Genomic DNA, 18,167 nt, shown 5'->3' with positions numbered 1-18,167 from the left:
TGCCGCCACCGTCTCTCTCTCACTCTCCCTTGCTCTTGTCTTCTCGCTCTCTCTGCCTTTCCCTCTCTTACTTCCCTGCATCTCTCTGGTCTCGGTTTCTGGTTTCTCTCTCCTTCCCTCTTTTGTGTGCTGGTCCCTTGGCCACAGTCCACCCCTCCTACACACACGTTGGTGTGTCACGGTCTCTTCCCGAGCCTCTCTGTGGTGTGGTAGGAAGCGTCCCAGCTCAGGCCAAGCTGGCGCAACCTGTGCCCCACCACCCGGCATGTTGCAGGCTGCTGAAGCTCAGCCCAGGCACTAGATCTAGGTCCCTTTGGGGCTTGGCTGCCCACCAAGATGTCAGGTGGGGCTGTGAGGCTGGTGGGACCTCCTGTGCTAGAAAACACTGTCGGCCTTGAGGTCTCGGTGTCACATAAAAGGAGGAACAAGTCTGTGACTCTTGCATCCACTCAACAAGCATTTCCTGAGCACAGACTCTGTTCCTGGCCCCGAGCTGAGCCCAGCATATACCACGTGCCAGACTTATGTCATCTCTGCCCATTTGGGGCTCACAGTCTAGTGGAAATCTGACATTAACTAAATCACTTCAGATATTGTTATTTAAATGCAACTGGATAAAGGCTATGAGCACAAACACAGAGTTATAAGCTACAAAGAGACCTCAACTGGTTGGGGTGATGGAGGAATCAGGGAAGGCTCCCCTGAGGCAGTGACACTGGGGAGTGAAAGCTGAGTAAGAGCTGGTCAGAGGGAGGAGAGTGGAAGAGTGTTTCTCAGAGTGGAAACAGCACAGGCAAAGTCTCTGAGGTGTGTATTTTGATGGAGCATGTCAGCTCCAGGGGGGTTGGTGGTCTTAACTCTTCTTAGGCATGCTCTGTTGCTTTCAACTTTTTTTTTTTTTTTGGTGGCACCATGGGGCATGCAGGATCATAGTTCCCTGACCAGGGATTGAACCTGTGCTCCCTGAAGTGGAAGCATGGAGTCTTAGCCACTGGACCACCAAGGAAGTCCTTGCCTTCAACTTTTGGATACCTAGGGGCTAGAAGGAATATTAAAAACCTGTAGCATGTCTAGAAGGGGCAGGAGGTGGGCTGGGTGGCCAAGTTCTGGAAGCCAAATCAGGTGAGAGAGGGCCAAGAAGCTGGGGACTTTAGCAGGGAAAAGAGACCCCTCAGGGGTATATTCTCTCCCCTTATCCCTGCAGGGACATCTTGGGCCCCAGAGATGAGAAAAGACTGCTCTGTATGGCTCTGGAGGGCAGAGCAGGGCCACATGTCTAGAGTAATAGGGAGGTAGATTTCAGCTCAACCTAAAGAAGTTTCTCATTGTCAGAACTGACCCTATACCCCCAGATGAACATGCCTTGGGAAATATTGAGCCCTGTTCGAGCAGAGATACGCATGTGGAAGCCCTCTTCTCACTGCTGTGTCTTGTTTCCCTCCTTGCCTGCATCCCTGTCCTTGTCTGGTAAGATGCTTTGCTATAAGCACGAAGTGGGAGATGGTTTAGGGGTCAGAATAGCCTCAATTGCATACGAATATCAGAATGAAGAGTGCTCCCTTGTCTTAAGGATGGGGAAATAAGGTCCAGAGAGGGTCAGGGGCTTGCCTGAGGTCACACAAGTCAGTGACACATGAGATCTGGGCCCTTCAGCCTCTTTCCATTTCAATTCTTAGCTTTTCACCCCTTGGAGCCTTTCTCTCTGAAAGTCTTTGGGGGTGTACCTGTGATTGGAGCCAGGCTGGGAGGCTCCCTGATGTGGGAGAAAGCAGCCCCTCACCATTTCCCCCCGTTTTGCCTGCTATGATCCTGTCACCAAGCTCTGTGTATATATATTTTTTAATTTCCCTTTTTGTAACCCATTCAAGAAAACCTAGGCACAGCCCAAACAAGGAACATGTTGGAACTTCTGTTGGTTCAATGTTCCCTGCAGCAAACAGACTCTTCTGGTTCCCAGGCCTTCTGTGTCCCCAGCAAGACTTCTGCTGGGTTGGCGTGGGGCAGGCCTGGGGGTGCGGGACGGCTCGAAGACACTGCGTGCTTGCAGCATCTTTTGGAGTCTGGAAGTGGGTGGCAGCAGCTGGGGTGGAGAGGAGGAGGAATGTGTGGTTTCAGGAAAAGGTCCTAGGATTTTCTGGCTCTCAAATGCTAGTTTGTGGAGTTTGGAGAAGAGCTGCTATGCTGAGATGGGGAGAAGAGACAGAAAACCAAGCAAAGGGGATTCTGAGCCCCCAGCCCCTGCCACCTCTGCTCTGTTTGCCATCTGGGGACCTGCATAGCTGTGTTTGTTTGTTATTAAGAAAGGATACTATTGCTTAAAAAGAAAAAGAAAAGAAAAAGAAAGAGAAGGCTTACAAATGATCAACAGTTGATTTCACAGATGGATAAACTGAAGTCCCCACAAAGGGAAGGGATTTGCTTAAAGTATATAGAGGTGGGTGTTATGGAAACAGGGGCTTCCCAGGTGGCTCTAGTGGTAAAGAACCCACCTGCCAATGCAGGAGACATAAGAGACATGGGTTCAACCCGTGGGTTGGGAAGATCCCCTGGAGGAGGGCATAGCAACCCACTCCAATATTCTTGCCTGGAGAATACCATGGACAGAGGAGCCTTTGCGGTCCATAGGGTTGCAAAGAGTCAGACGTGACTGAAGCGACTTAGCACACGCACACACATGTTATGCAAACAGGATATTCCTTTCATTTCTGAACAAATCTGATCCCAGCTTTTTAACAGTTTGAGGAATCCAGAAGCCCTCAGAGAATCTCACATGAGCCACAGTCACCCCCGAAGACACACACCCATTCCACCTCACAGGATATTGTACATCATTTCCCACAAACCCCCCACCCTAATGCCCATCTGTGGACCCCAAGTTAGGGGAGTCTGAGAATTTAGGGTATTGGAAAGAGCAAAGGATGATGATTCAGGACTCCTGGCTTCAAGGTCTTGGCCTCAGTTTCTTTAACTGTAGAATGGGGAGAGAGTAGACCTCAATGGCAAGATATTACTGCAGCGTCCACTGCAGCCACTTGTGGCCCACACTTTAGCCTCTCGGTTGGGGCTGCTCCAGTGGCCAACCCCAGCTCTGTCCCTTCCCCCAGATATTCAAACCCCATCTGCTCTTGGTTCCGTGCCCCCAGGCCTTGCCCTGTGCCAAGTGATCAGACCAGCTAACCTGGACTGTGAGTTACTGCCCACCAAGAAGTATTACAAGTTAATCCTCTCACAGGTAACAGGTCTGTTTGAGCAGAAACTTTCTGAAATCACCCCAGCTCATCTCAGAGAGGTAGAATGCTTAGGCACATTAACCCGGAGTGGTGAGATTTGGAGGGAGAAAACTGGACTTTGATTAAGAGGTGCTGATCACATAGTATTTCTAGTGAGTAGCTAGAAATTTGGGACTAGAATTCTGAAGAGAGGAGTGGCCGTATAGAAGCAGGTTTCAGTCTTGGGTGATGGTCAGTGGCTTTCCTCATTTTGCAGGAGGGGAGTAGGGGTGGTGGTGGTCAGAGAATCCCTTGTGAAGCTAATGAAAACTATGCGTCCTCTGCACAGAACAATGCACAGACACAGAATAATTTAGTTAAAATTTTAGGGATGTTCATGAATGCCCGGAGCCTCCCCAGAGGTCCCAGCTTAGTAGTCCTGGGTAGAAGGGATGACAGGGGAAGAGGTGAGGATGGGTGGAGAGAGAACAAGGAGTAGTGATGTTCAGAGGGGGATGGGAGGGGATGAAGAAGTGAAAGTAAGCTGGGGGGGTGCCAGGGAGAGTATGGTGACCCAGAAATGAGAGGGAAGATGGGCCTCAAACTGGGTGGCCACTGGGGCCAAATGTCACCTGTTGTGGGGCAGGCTAGGCAGATCAGGCCCATTGGGGGCTGCAGGGGTGGGGGTGGGGGGCACTGGGTGGGCAGGCCTGGCACAACTTTTCTTCCAGGGCGCCGGGGGTGGGAACCAGATTGCGGTGGGTTCATGAAGCGTGGGAGGTGGAAAGAGGAGGCGGCGAATGTCGGACACTTGCTCTGGAAGTTTGGCAGCAGAGAAGGGAGGAAGAAGGAAGTGGCCAAGGCTTGTGGGTCGAGAGAAAGTCTCCTGGTTTTTCAGCTTTTCAAGTTTGAGGGAAGGATGGTTGTTTATTTTTCCAGAATGAGGGAGTCCTGGGTGTGTTTGAGGAAGCAGCCAATGAAAGGAAGACATAGAGACTGACGAGACTTCTGACAGTCAGACCCCCGAGGAGTGCAGAGTGGCTCCGGGACTGTGCCCTCATAAGCCGTGTCTGTCCCCATCTGCTGATACCCATAGGCACGCCCCGAGCTCTGGGAGGCTCTGGAGTGAAGGTGGGGAGGTTGCCTTGGGCAAGTTGGTGCTAACTGATCTTGGGTCTCAGGGACATTTTCCCATTCCTATGTAGCAGATACGTTTCACAGATGGCCCGGGAGGAAGTGGGGCTGCGGCTCCTCGCGTCCATCTTTCAGGTGGAAGGATAAGCAAGCTGATAGCCAAGCTGAGTGAGGACCCCAGGTGTTTGGAATTACTGCGAGTCAGCATTTTGGGGTATTTTGGGCCGGAGAGGGTGATGAGCCTCCTGTGGGCAGGCAGCCAGCAACTCCCAGGACACCGTGCCTGCCAGGCAGCCGGAAAAGCAATTTCCCAGTGTAAATCTTGCTTTTCACGGCCCATTAGCACGTTCCCACATTCTCATCCACGATGGACCCACTATCACCGTGCCCTCACCCTTCCCGTCTGTCTGTTGAACCAGGTGTTGCCTCCCTGCCTGCTTACACCCGAGGGCAGTTTGCTGGGGCCTGGGGAAGCACCCCATCCCCTCACGATGATCCCCACACACCTCCTTCCCTGGCTTGCTTCTTCCCTGAGCTTGGCAAACAAGGTCCATTTTGCTTCTGATGGTGCCAGCTGTTCTCATCACTTCGGAGATAATGATGCCTATAAAAAGCGTTGTTTCCTGAGCATTTACTACACTCCAAGGATTGGACTAAACCCACTGCATACTTTAGTCTCATATTGAATCCTTGAAACAACTGCTCAGGGTGGGTACTAGTCTTTACCTACATTTTACAGGGGAGTAAAATAGTCTTACTGAGGTTAAATAAATTGCTAGTAAGCGGCTGGACCACAATTTGCACTCTGGTTGGTCTGGTTCAGGACTGCCAGTTCTTATCCACATAGAACTTCACGATCCAACCTGGTGGTCACTAGCCACTTATAATGGTTGAAATGAAATAAAATTAAAAATTCATTTCTTCAGTCCTACTAACCACATTTCAAGTGCTCTATAGCCATAGGAGGCTAGCGCCTGTCACGATGGACAATATTTTCATCATCATAGAAAGTTCTGTTGGACAGCTCCAGTATAGACTATTGAAGGTGGAGGGAATCCCATGGTGGTCTAGTGGTTAGGACTGGGTGCTTTCATTACCGTGGCCTGGGTTCAATCCCTGGTTGGGGAACTAAGGTCCTGCGAGCCATGCTGCACAAACAAAAAAATAAAGAATATTGAAGGTGGAAAGGCCTCTATACTTTTTAGCGTCATGCCCACACCCATCCCCACGAGACCCGTGAGGCCCACACTGGGGCAGACCCCTTCCCAAGACCTCCCAGCAGGGCTGAGATCTGAGATTTTGTCCCTCCAGTGTCTGTCTATCTCACACACACTCCTCCCTGCCCACATTCTGTGACCCTCTCCTAACATGTGTACATACCCAGGGTGATGGCACTTGTCACCACATACACGAGGGCATTGACAAGCTGCTGACACACACGTGTGGGCAGACATGTGCCCCTGAACCCTTTGTACCCAGGATCCACCCAAGGACATCCTCCCCCTGCCAGGGCCCTCCCATGCTGGCTTCATCCCTTCCTCCCTGGACCTCTGGTCACTCTCTCCCACTCTGGGCTCCCCATCCTGGCCTCCTCCCCTTTTCGGCCCTGTCCTGTTTCCAGGCTCCTGCCCACCCACCCACTGGCCACCTGCTCAACTCAGGGCAGTGGGAGGAGTGGGCTGGCTCTTCCTTTTGCCAAAGCTGCTGGGCTGTGGCCACTCGCTCCCACAGGACGAGAATGCAGAAACATGCCTTTTTTTAAACAAAAGATTAAAAAGAGAGGAAGTTAGGGCTGCGAGCTTGCTGCCCACACTCTCATTTTTGCTACAGATTCTCCTCTGCGCCCCCATCCCTGATCCCCAGCACCAGAACTGGCAGGGAGGAGCCTTTCCACTTGTGGATGAAGACCTGAGGCCTCATAGGTAGAAAACGGGCTCCTTGGCCCAGACCATTTCCTCGCCCCCTTCAGTGATCAGTGTGCCCTGGCACTGTGCCCGGTATTTTGCGTGTGTTGCCTCACTTAATCTCCCGAAAAAACCCAGGACCCATTTTATAGGAGGAAACAGAGTTGAAGTGCCAAGTTCAGTATCACACAGTTGGGGGTCAGTCACGATCAGATCTCAGGGCTTTGTGAGCCCAGAGCCCCTGCTTTTGAGGGTCACACTGTCTTGTCTTTGGTAGAGTCAGGAGAACAAGGACAGGTGACCTGGATTCTTGTCACAGCCTCGGGAGGAATATGCCTGCTCCCCTGAGGCTTCAGTTTCACGTCCCGAAAAAATGGGGGATCGTAATTGCGACTTTGCAGGGTTGTTGTGAGGGCCAAGGAGCTTAGTGGTGAAGGTGCATCGGAAGGGAGTATACCTTCTGGGTACGCGCGAGTCTGGTGTTCTCTGGATTAGTAGCTCTGAATCGGTTTCGATAAACTCCCTCTACGTGCGTATGTGCTCAGTCGTGTCCGGCTCTTTGAAACCCAATAGAGTGCAGCCCATCAGGCTTCTCTGTCAATGGAATTCGTCAGGCAAGAATACTGGAGGGGGGACTTCCCTGGTGGTCCAGTGGTTGAGATTCTGAGCTCCCAATGCAGAGGGCCCCGGTTCAGTCCCTGGTCAGGGAGCTGGATCCCATATGCTGCAACCAAGAGCTCACATGTTATAACTAAGACCCGGTGCAGCCAAAAAAAAAAAAAAAAAAAGGAATACTGGAGTGGATTGCCATTTTCTCCTCCAGGGGGTCCTCCTCCTCCAGGGGATCTTCCCAACCCAAGGATTGAACCTGCGTCTTTGGCATCTCCTGCTTTGGCAGGCGGATTCTTTGCCACAGAGCCACCTGGGTTAGAACCTGGGATTTACACAAAAGCTTGACACTGTGTTGTGAAGAGGAAGTTCAGCAGGCATGACTTCTCTTATTTTATAGACATGGCTCTCAGGTCCTCAGTTCCTGGGGTAGAGCCTAGGTTCGTGGAGCCTGTTAAGCCTCTGCATAAAGCCCCACGCATGTGCTAGGTGCTGGTGAATGAGACAAACCCTCCTTTCCTGCCCCTCTTCTCCCTGGAATCCTCAGAATCTTTCCCAGAAGGGGCCGTTTGAAACATGCTCTCTCCTCTGGGGCTTCTGAGAATCATGGCCTCCCACTGGGCAGGAACCTGAACGTCCTGGTCTGAGTGGGGTGGGCACCTTCCTCAGATACCTGTTCCTGTTTCTAACACCCCAGACTGAAGCCCTTTCCCTGTCTAAGTTCAGTCCCTCTCACTTAAATCTACCTCCTGTTCCTATAGTAACATTTATGGAGGCCCTGTTGGTCCTTAGGAACTCTGTCTAGTGGATGGACGAGCAGCCGTGGTCCTGGGCTAGGTGGGGAGGTGTGCTGAGCTGTCACGGGAGGGTGCTCCTCGACGGGGAGACCCGCTGGGCTGCTCCCTCCACGTGGAGGGCAGGCAGAGCCACCCAGCCGGATGGCGGTCTGTAGCTGTGCCCATGAGCTCTGGCCTTCCCCACCTTTCCTACGAGGTCATCTTTCCTGGCCTCTAGCCCACCTCCCAGATCTTTCTTCCTCATCCTTCTCCACAGTTTCCCACCCATTCCCTTCATGCTGCTCAGACACGAAGCCAGTGACAGAACACCCTGGGGCCTGTGAGAACGGGCATCTCTGCCAGCCTGCAGGCTTCCTCAGTGCTTGCCAGCATCTGCCCCTGCTCCCATCAGCTGCATCTGTGTAGCTAGGACCTGCCGGTGTGCTTAGGAGAGGGGATCAAAGTTTGGAAGATATGGTGGGGCACGGCCATGTCAGGAACCTGGGTGTGCAGGCCCGCAAGCGGCAGGCTCAGTGGGTGCAGAAGCCAAAAGTCTGGGGCTCCAAATATCTGAGTTCAAAACAGCACCACCTGTAGCTAGCTGTGTGACCTTGAGCAATCTCCCCTGAGCTACGGGGAAGCTCAGAGTCTTGGGCTCCGCCTCAGATTTAAGGAATCAGAATCTGCCTTTTAACAAAATGCCTGGGTAATTCATATGCACACTAAAACTGGAGAAGGCTGCACAGGAGACTTGTTTCTTGCCATTAGCCTGTGGTTAGGGTGGTAATAGTGGTGACTATGGGCAGTGTCTGGCCCCTTAGGGGCCTCCTTTGTGATGTGAAGGGGTTGCGCCAGATGATGTTTGTAGTAGAAGGTATAACATGGCACCTAGATGCCAGATCTAACCCTCAAACTAGTTTTGTTTAGCAAAATATTACGTTTAAATTAATTTTGATTAATTTATTTTTAATTGGAAGATAATTGCTTTACAGTATTGTGTTGGCTTCTGCCATCTATCAACATGAATCAGGCCACAGGTATACATACGTCCCCTCCATCTTGAACTTCCCACCCCATTCCACCCCTCTAGGTTGTCACAGAGCACCAGATTTGGAAATTTCCTGCGTGACACAGGGAGTTAAATTTTTTGGGATAAGATACCAGTATTTAAAATTTGGGAAATGTCACTAAAATATCCAGAATTCTATTTTTTCTTGAAAAATCAAATAGTGTGGAAAATGGGCCACTTTCCACATGACAACAATGTCTCCTGTGAGCCGTGAAACCCACAGTCCTTGCTTCAAGTTCTTCCAGCCACAAATATTTTGAAGATAAAAACCCAGGAGCCTCTAAAAACACATGAAAAAAATGCTCAGCTTCACTCTTGATATAAGAATTCCAAATTAAATCTACATTGAATCACCGTGCTCCACGTCTCACTAGTAAAGATATAAGAGTTTGATCACACGTTGTATTGACAAAGGCAGAGGGAAATGGTCCCCTCACACATTAGCATGAAGGTTGGTACGTCTCTAAGATGGATCGTTTCTCGTTATCTTCCAGAATTACCAAACAACACCTTTGTATTGTTTTGTCACTAAGTCTTGTCTGACTCTTTTTCGACCCTATGAACTGTAGCCTGCCAGGCTCCTGTCCATGGGATTTCCCAGGCAAGAATACTGGAGTGGCTTGCCATTTCCTTCTCCAGGGAAAAACAACACCTACCCTTGACCAAATAATACCTATTCTAGAAGTTTATTTGCAGACACTTGTATACATGAAAAGTGAAAGTGAAGTCGCTCATCATGTCCAACTCTTTGCAACCCCATGGACTGTAGCCTACCAGGCTCTTCCATCCATGGGATTTTCCAGGCAAGAGTACTGGAGTGGGTTGCCATTGCCTTCTCCAGAGGATCTTCCCAACCCAGGGATCGAACCTGGGCCTCCCACGTTGTAGGCAGATGCTTTACCATCTGAGCCACCAGGGAAGTCATGGGAAATGTAATTCTAAGGCACACATATGAGGTTAGGCATTGCAGGACTGTTTGTCATAGCTATAGACTGGAGCTATAGACTGGGACTAACCTAATTGCCTGCCGATAGGGGACTGGCTAGGTAAATTATAGGACAGTCACATGATTAAATGAAAACTCTTTATGTGATAATATAGAAGGAAGATCTCTAAAAAAATTTCTGAAGAAGAAGAGGGTAGAGAGCAGCATGCAGTGTCCAGTATTTGCATGGGGGAGGGGGAAGGTATCTATGGAAAGATGCTCTGGTAACACTGGCCACCTCTGGGCAGGGGACCTTGGAGTCTGGGGTACAGGGATGGAAAGGAGTCACTTAACTATCCACACTTTTGTATCTTTTGAACTTTGGACCATGTCAACGTGTTAACTACACAAAGAATAAAAAACTGAAAACTTCCAGGGACCTGCTGCTGCTGCTGCTGCTGCTGCTAAGTCGCTTCAGTCGTGTCTGACTCTGTGCGACCCCATAGACAGCAGCCTATCAGGCTCCTCCGTCTCTGGGATTCTCCAGGCAAGAACACTGGAGTGGGTTCACTTTCCAGGGACCTAGATTCTGTGATTCTAACATTGCATGATTTTAGTGCTTTAGAATTTGTCGAGTCTAACTTAATATGACTGGACAAAGCTCATCTCTCCTGAGGCCAAGTTCCTAATGATTTACTACCAGTGGCTCCCATGGGTCTCCAGGCCTGCTCTGTCCCCAAGGTGTGCCGCTAGCAGCCCCTACGAGCTTGAGCAGCCCTGAGGGAAGGCTCCCTCCCAGCACAGAGCAGCTGCGCGAACTGTAGTGTCTCCTGGGAATGTAGCCCTCGGGCCCTCGCTCACCGTCTTTGCCTTCTCTGTCCTAGGGGAGCCTTCTCAGTGGTGCGCAGGTGTGTGAAGGTGCTGGCCGGCCAGGAATATGCTGCCAAGATTATCAACACGAAGAAGCTCTCGGCCAGAGGTAGGTGCCAGATTCATGCCTGGCCCGCCCTCCAGGGCTCTCCTGCCTTCAGCCCTCCCTCTATCCCTTGGGTTAGAACCAGGACCTGGGTCTCTCCTTCTGGGTGATGCTGCTGTCAGAGGTGGGGGCTCTTCTTCCTGTGGATACTATGAGAATAGACGCCTCCATATTTCTTCCTTAGGGGGTCTAGACTGGATGCCATAGCCTCTCACAGGCCAGGCTCTCTGCCCCTCATCCACCCACCCAGGTAAAGACTAAGCTGCCAGGTAGGCCTTCCTTTCCCTGCTTTTCTGCCATTCAGCTCCGTTCTCACTGCCAGACTTCCGCACCTATCTTTCTCTCTGCCTAGATGCTCTTACTTGGCTCCTTACAAGGCTGGCTCTTTGTCAGCCTTCAGGTCTCAGTTCAATGTCACATCCTTCGAGAGACTTCCCTGACCCCCAGATCTGAGGATGACCTCCCCATTGTATGTCTCGTTACTATTTACTATCTGTGTGGCTTTTTCCCAACGTGGAGTTATCCCATTTACTGGTTTGGTACCTTGTTTAATATTCATCTTCTTTTATGACCATAAGCACCAAGAAGGTGGGGATGGGTCTCATTCCCTGTCTGTGCCCAGCACCCAGGACAGCACCTGACATATCCAGGCGCTCAGTCAGCACCCCATGAACACCAGGCGCACTATGCCTCAACTGCGCCAGTCTACCTTCTGGTTCCTAAATACTCCCCTGGACAGTGGCTTCCCAGCCTGGAATCCCCTGGAGAGCTTCAGACATTCCTCATGCCTGGATCCCACATCCCAAGGTTGTAATTTAATTAGTCTGGGCTGTGACTTGGGTTTTTGGAAATGATCCCCAGGTAATTCTAATTTGGACGTGGTTCTAAACCCGCAGCATCAGCATCATTAGGAGATTGATAGGAATGCAAATTTATAATTCCAGATGTAAGGGATCAGAATCTGCATTTTGACAAGACATCGGTAATTTGTATGGACTTTAAACTTTGGAGTGCCTGCTCCGAAGCTATGTTCTTGCCCTTAGCATGTGGTTAGGGTGGTGATGGTGCTGACCACAGCCAGCATGTTGGGGAAGATTGTCTTCAAAGATCTCCACTCTGAACAGTGGGTCTGAGCTGCCTTAGGGACCTCCAAGGTGTGGGGGGCATTCTGGTGGTTGAGGCAGGTACAGGAGGGGGCTGTGCAGTCGTGGCTTGTGCAGCATGGAAGAGGGTGGGCAGAGTGTCCAGGTGTTTGTCTGGCATAGCGGCAGCTGTCTGGGCCAGGGCCCAGCAGGTGTGGGTTTCACAGAGGCCGGTACAGGATGTTCACATTGGCCCCCACGGGCCTCCCAGCAGGCTCTGTGTTGCACCGTGTGCTGCTGCCTTTCATGTCTCTGGCTCAGCGTTGCTGGGAGCCCAGCACTTTGTAGTTAGCAAACTCCCCCGTAGACAGATCAGCATCCTGCAAGGAAAAGAGGCTGGGGTGGCGGCGGTCCTCTGAAGACAGGGGCCCGCCATGGCACACAGCCCGTGTGAATGCTCCTGCAGAAGGGCGAGCCCTGTGGAAGGTCCAGGGCCAGAGCCTGGGGCGGGAAGCCAGGGCAGGCAGGAAGGCCAGCAGGAGAACTGCCTCACACCCAGATGCCGGGGCTCGCCTGGCTGTTGCTGTGTGACTAGTGGCTGTCTGGTGCCCTCTCTGTGCTTTATATCACAGTTGGTCAAGGGAGATGTCCAAATCCCTGAGATACAGCAGGGGCAGGGCTAGAGTCATGGCTTGGGGTGACAGGTTGGGTTGCCCCCCGCCCCCAGTGAGGGAGAATCAGGAACCAGGGTCCTCCCTGGATGCTGGGGAATCTTGGACCCGTTCACCACAATCTCAGAGCCACATCCACACATGCACGAGACAGAAAGAAACACATGTGGGGGAATGGAAGGAGCATCACCTCTTTTCTGGAAGGTAACTAAGGGTTTGGGGGAGTGTAGACTCTGGTCTGTGCAGTAACTGCCAAGCCCCCTCTCTGGTGATTTGAGAAAGCTCCAACCTCCTGGGAGGAAGATGCCCAGGCCTAGGTGAGTGTGAGGGGCTGGAGGGAGGGTCTCAGAACCTTTCCAAAGAAATCTGCCAACTGGGTACTTTTCTCCCAGCACTTGGGGAGGGGCAGAGCTTCCTTTAGCAGGTTTCTTTGTTCGTCCTGCCTGGGGCCTGGGTGGGGAGCGTTTTAATGCTGGATATTTGGCAACACACTCCAAGCTTCTCCTGCTGGCACTCCTGGGTGACTCTGGCAGTTCCCAGCAGGGGGCCATGCCCCCCGGGGTGTCCTCCACCCCCCCACCCCGGGAGCTATGGCTTCCCCCTTCCCATGGGGCCAACCTCTTTTATTGAGCGGCTCCCAAACCCGGGAGATGATTTTTGCGTGTATTTTTAAACTACTCTTTTTATACAAAATGCTCGTACTATAAACAATTCCACGAAGCCATAAAGACATGAAATGAAAGGTAAAAATGTTTTCCTGTCCCAATCCCTGCCAAATCCCCCTGGGAGCCTTTTGAAAGCTACAGCTGCTCCAGTTCCACTCCTGAGGGTGGGGGATTCAATAGGTGAGGCCCCAGTCCCTGCCTTTAGAAAGTCCTGTCAGCGATGGCAACAGCCAGTAGATGCTCAGTGCTAATTCCCTGCCAGGGGCTCTGGAAGCTTCCTAGCCACAGCCTCACCAGGCAGACAAACAAAGAATTCATCAACATTTTAGGGGATGGTGGGCACATGGACCTGGATAGTGCTGGCACCCATCCAGCAACCTCCACAAGCCTCACTGTCCACCTGAGCGCTGAGGGGTCACTTCCTTGGCTCCCTAATGACTAGTCCCAGGACACCAGGTGGGAAGCATGGTATGAGCTCATTCAGCTGTCCCTGAGCTTCAGGTTTATGCAAGGGAGCTTGCAAGGAGGCAATGAGACGCATCTTTCTTGTCTTTCTCATCTACTTCCCCACCCCTTCTTGGCCCTCCAGATTATTTCTCCAACTGCCCAGGATCTGGAGGCTTTTTGAAGTCCTGTGGAGGGAGGGGACATTTCCTGTTCTGAGACTTAGAGGTCTATTTTCTGCCCTGGCTCCTGTGCCTCTAACAAGAACCCCGCTGCCCATATACCTGCTGGAACCCACTCACTCTGCTGGCAGAGCCCCCAGGCTTCCCCAGGTTCTGCTCTCCCCTGTCATGCCCTGCTGGTCCTGTCTGGCCCCAGGAACCTTTCCCGAGTTTCCACCCACCCACTGCCTGCTGAGCTCTGGGCAGACCTGGCCCCCTTAACCCCAACACCTGGAGGTCTGCCCCCTGGGAGGGAGGGAAAAAATTCACAAAGCATCTATCACAATGGGTATTGGGAGCAAGGCTTCCTGGTGCCCAAGCAGGAGGCTGCAGACGAGCTTCTCTCAGATCTCTCACCATCATGGGACTTCACTGAACTGGATGGATTGATTTCTCAATTATGAAAATGGGAAGCAATACAGTACAGTAATTATGAACACAGGTTGAGATCCCAGCTCTGCTACTTCTTGGGTATGAGAATTTGGACAAGCTGCTTATGACTCTGGGTGCTGGGAACATGGCAGAGACTGACAGTCAAGGTCTTGCTGTCATCGCACCTGTTTTCTAGGGAGGGAGACTGAAAAGAACATTAAACACACAAGTAGGCTGGGTATTTTCAAGTAGTGATGAGTGTTAACAAAGAAAATAAGACAGGGTAATGGGGGTGTGATGGGGCTGGAGGGAAAGCCAGCTGGGGAAGCTAAGGAGGTGACATGGTGCTGGGACCTGCTTGAGGAGAAGGAGGCAGCCATGAGGAGACCCAGGAGAAGAGTATTTCAGGCAGAGGGCACAGCAGGTGCAAAGGCCCTGAGGTGGGAAGGGGTTTGCAGTGGCTGAGGCCACAAAGGAAGCTAGTGTGGGGGGAGCTTCAAGGCCAAGATGAGGCAGAACTCAGCACCCTGCAGGGTCTTTCTGGATGTTTTTGAGGAGTTTGGATTGTATTATAAGTACTCTAAGAAGCTGTTGGAAAGTTTGAAGGCAGGATCTCATTTATATTTTAATAAGAATTCCTTGGCTGCCCTCTTAACTATTGGCTAGGGGGCTGGGGGGAGCCTTTAAGAGTGGTTCCTCAAAGTTCTGAGTTGTAACAAGGCTTGACCACTTTGATGATTATCTTGATTTTGTCAAGAGACTGCTTAATGGAACAAGGCCTCAGAGGTCAAGAGGAACTCAGTCCCTGTATTTCTTGAGGTTCCCTGTATATTAGACAATGAAAACATTTCAAACAGAGTTACAAAAATTATTGTATAAAGTACATGTTTACATTCAACAAATTAATGCTTTTAGCACTGAAGGTTGCAATGCAGTGTAATTGTATTATGCATAAGATGATTACAAGATTTATAAAAACAGTTCCTAGCATTTCCAGCAGTGACATCTGGTAACCAGTCACATGTTTAAAGCTGTGTGACCAGCATTTTCTTCTTTCAATCCTGTTAGTGTAACTATGCTCCCAGGTGACATTACATGGAGAAAAACATCGGAATTCTGGATTTAGGTCCTTTGTCCCCTGAATGTGTAGCCTGAGCCAGGAGTCCCCTCGGCCCCTCTGTTAGGCCCCACTTTGAGCTGCCTGGCTTTTGGTTCTGCTGGGGATGGGTGGGTGGGGGGCAGGGTCTGGAGCTGGGGAGGATTCAGCCATCCTCTGCTTACTGAGGGCTCTTGGCCAGCGCTGGATGGGGATCCCTCTCTTTTGGCTGGGAATCGGCCTTCCTTCCCCTCCACCTCCCTACCCTGAAGGATTTGGAAGGAGACAGAGAGGGAGGAGAAAGGAGGATGCCCCCAGCTGGGCCAGCCGTTCCCCCCTAGCCTGCAGCTGCCTTCAGCTGGGGAGTGGAGCTTACACTCTACCGAAAGAGGATTGGACTTAATTGCTTTGCTGATGGAAAAGCCACATTTCAGTATTGATCTTGGTTTCTGCAGCCCTTGGAGGACAGCTGGTGATTCCGCTAATGGAGAGGGGAGGGGAGAGGGGAGCTGGCAGCCTAGGGACAGGGCTGGGATTTTCTTCCTCCTCATCACCCTCCCTGGTGCCCACCTTCCCTGGAGGGGCCATTCAGAGAGCAGAGTTCTAGTCCTGGCTCCACCTCTGAGTGTCTGTGTGAGTTCCCTCCTGTGGGCCTGAATTTTCCCACTTGGGAATAGGAGGCAGATGGAGATGATAGTGATGAGTCAGGGTGTAGAGAACAGGCCAGCATTGGGTTTTGAGTTTTATTTTTATTTATTTATCTTTTGAGGGTTTTTTTTTTTTTTTTTGCTGTGCCACGTGGCTTGCCGGATCTCAATTCCCCTACCAGGGGAAGAAGCTGAACCATGGCAGCGAAAGCCTAGAATCCTAACCACTTGGCCACCGGGGAAATCCTCGACAGGGTTTTACAGCTCACCTGTGGAGCCTGACTACCTGGATACAAAGCATGGCTCTACTGTTCACCGCAGTGTGACTTTGAGTCAGATACTTAACCTCTCTGAACCTCTGTTTCCTCCTCTGTAAGGCCAACACAATGGTAGCGCTATCCTCGGAGGATTATTGGGAGGGCTTGAGAGGTATATAAAGTGCTCTGCATAATACCTGACACATAGTAGATATTCTGTATTTGTGACTGGCTCCTATTATACTGGTTTTTTTTTTTTTTGATTAAGGCATTAAATACCAAATTGTGAGAAAAGTACCACAAAGGAAATTGAAAAATGTTTAAAACAGGGACAGTGATGCCCACAGCCCGGGCTTGTCAGGAGGACTGAATGGGGTCACGGGTATGATTGTGTTCAGCAGTCTCAGAGTCACAGATCATGGGTGCAGATCCTGAACAAGGCTTCTCTCCCAGGTGGGCAGGGAAATCTAGGGGATTTGGACAGAAGTCCCAGGAAGCAGGTGGGAGATCTCTGGGTAAGCCCCCTTGCTGCCGTGGACAAGTTCTACCCTGCAGATTCTCTGGGACTCTCTGTGTCCTTGGTGCTGACTTCTCTCACAGGAGGCATCTTCTGTAAATTAATACAACCCTACTCCTGCAGAGAATACCCATTCCCTTAGAAAGATTTGTTTATTCAATCATTTGTTCTTTTATTTAGTTATTTCTTCTTTTTTTTTTTTTTAAAGGTTTAGCTTTAGTCATCTTTCTATTTACCTATTTTAAAATTTGTATTTATTTATTTACTTTTGGCTGTGCTGGGTCTTCATTGCTGCACTGGCTTTCTCTAGCTTCGGAGAGCAGGGGCTATTTTCTAATTGTGGTGTGAGGGCTTCTCATTGCAGTGGCCTCTCTTGTTGCGGAGCATGGGCTCTAGGGCACTTGGGCTTCATTGGTTGTAGCTCCCAGGCTCCAGAGCACAGGCTCAATAGTTGTGGCGCAGAGGCTTAGTTGCTCTGAGGCATGTGGGATCTTCCTGCCTCAGGGATCGAACCCGTGTCTCATGTATTGGCAGGCAGATTCTTTACCACTGAGCCACCAGGGAAGCCCATTCAGTTATTTCTTGAGCACCTTCCATGGGCCAGGGATTTAGGTAGATGCCAGGGGTACAACAGAGACCAAGTCCTTGCCCTCAAGGACAGCAACATCCCTGAGACAGAGTGGCATGTGCTGTCCAGGGCCCTGGGAACGCAGAGGAGGAGCCCCCAGCAGCTGGCAGTCAGGGTGGGCTGCCAGAGAGGGTGACATCCAAGGATGGATAGGAGTGAATGATGGCCAGTGAAGAGCAGGTGGGAGGCTGAGAGGGAGCTTTCCAAGCTGAGAGAACCGTGTGCAAAGGTCCCAGAGTGAGAGGGCTGGGCAGGGCGTGTCTGGAGAGCTGAGATTCAGCAGTTCAACCGGTTGAGGTGCAGTGGGAGGGGCAGGGCTGGGGGAGGGCAGTTGGAGCCTGATGTGAGGATGGGGTGTTCCAGGCTGCCTGGAGCTTGGCTCTGATACAGGGAGGAGATGCCCCTTGGTTGAGAACCCTGAAAACTGAGACCCAGAGCGGGAAAGGGACTTCTGCCTCACTGCACCCTGGGTCTCTCTCTCTTCAGCTGCATTCCACTGCCTTCTTGGAGAACCCAGAGGCTCTGCCCAGGCGAGCTTGCCCAGGCCCCGGGAGGGAGAGGTCATTAGAGGCTGTGAGGAGGAGAGATGGGGTGGGTGGAGGTGCCTCCCTCCCCTGGACTCATCTGGGCATCTGTGTGTTTCAGATCACCAGAAGCTGGAGCGTGAAGCCCGCATCTGCCGCCTGCTGAAGCACCCCAACATCGGTGAGCATGGGGGATGGGCGAGGGGTGTGGGTGGGGCCTGGCCCAGCTCCCCTGCCCGCCCTGGTGGGTGTTTGTTGAGGGAAGGGGGAGCTGTTCTCTTCTTGGGGACGGCAGCAAATAGAGGTGGGAAAGGGGGTGTCTTTCATGGTTTCCATACTCCTCAGAGAGCAGCTTGGTTGGGGGGAAGGTGAAGAAGGGGCCCTTCCTCCCAGCCCACGCTGCCGGCAGCCTCCTTCAGAAAAGCTGTTTCAGGAAAACTT

General features: G+C 51.4%; 1 protein-coding gene across 2 annotated transcripts in view; it reads left to right on the top strand.

Annotated features, from left to right (window-relative positions):
- CAMK2A (calcium/calmodulin dependent protein kinase II alpha) overlaps positions 1 to 18,167 on the top strand; it is a 63,815-nt gene that overhangs the window by 5,312 nt on the left and 40,336 nt on the right. Inside the window, exons 2-3 of one of the 2 annotated variants that reach the window (XM_081495792.1) lie at positions 10,511 to 10,605; positions 17,848 to 17,907. In XM_081495792.1, the coding sequence (XP_081351918.1) occupies positions 10,511 to 10,605; positions 17,848 to 17,907 (155 nt within the window). Of the gene's footprint in view, positions 1 to 10,510; positions 10,606 to 17,500; positions 17,733 to 17,847; positions 17,908 to 18,167 lie in introns of those variants that run through there. The other variant, XM_081495794.1, reaches the window with a different exon arrangement.

The sequence above is a fragment of the Giraffa tippelskirchi genome, chromosome 6, assembly GCF_054371585.1.
Source record: "Giraffa tippelskirchi isolate mGirTip1 chromosome 6, T2T-mGirTip1v1.2.pri, whole genome shotgun sequence".
In the NCBI taxonomy this organism is placed as follows: Eukaryota; Metazoa; Chordata; class Mammalia; order Artiodactyla; family Giraffidae; genus Giraffa; species Giraffa tippelskirchi.
Note: the sequence above shows the minus strand (reverse complement) of the source record. Positions and strands in the feature narration are given on the sequence as shown.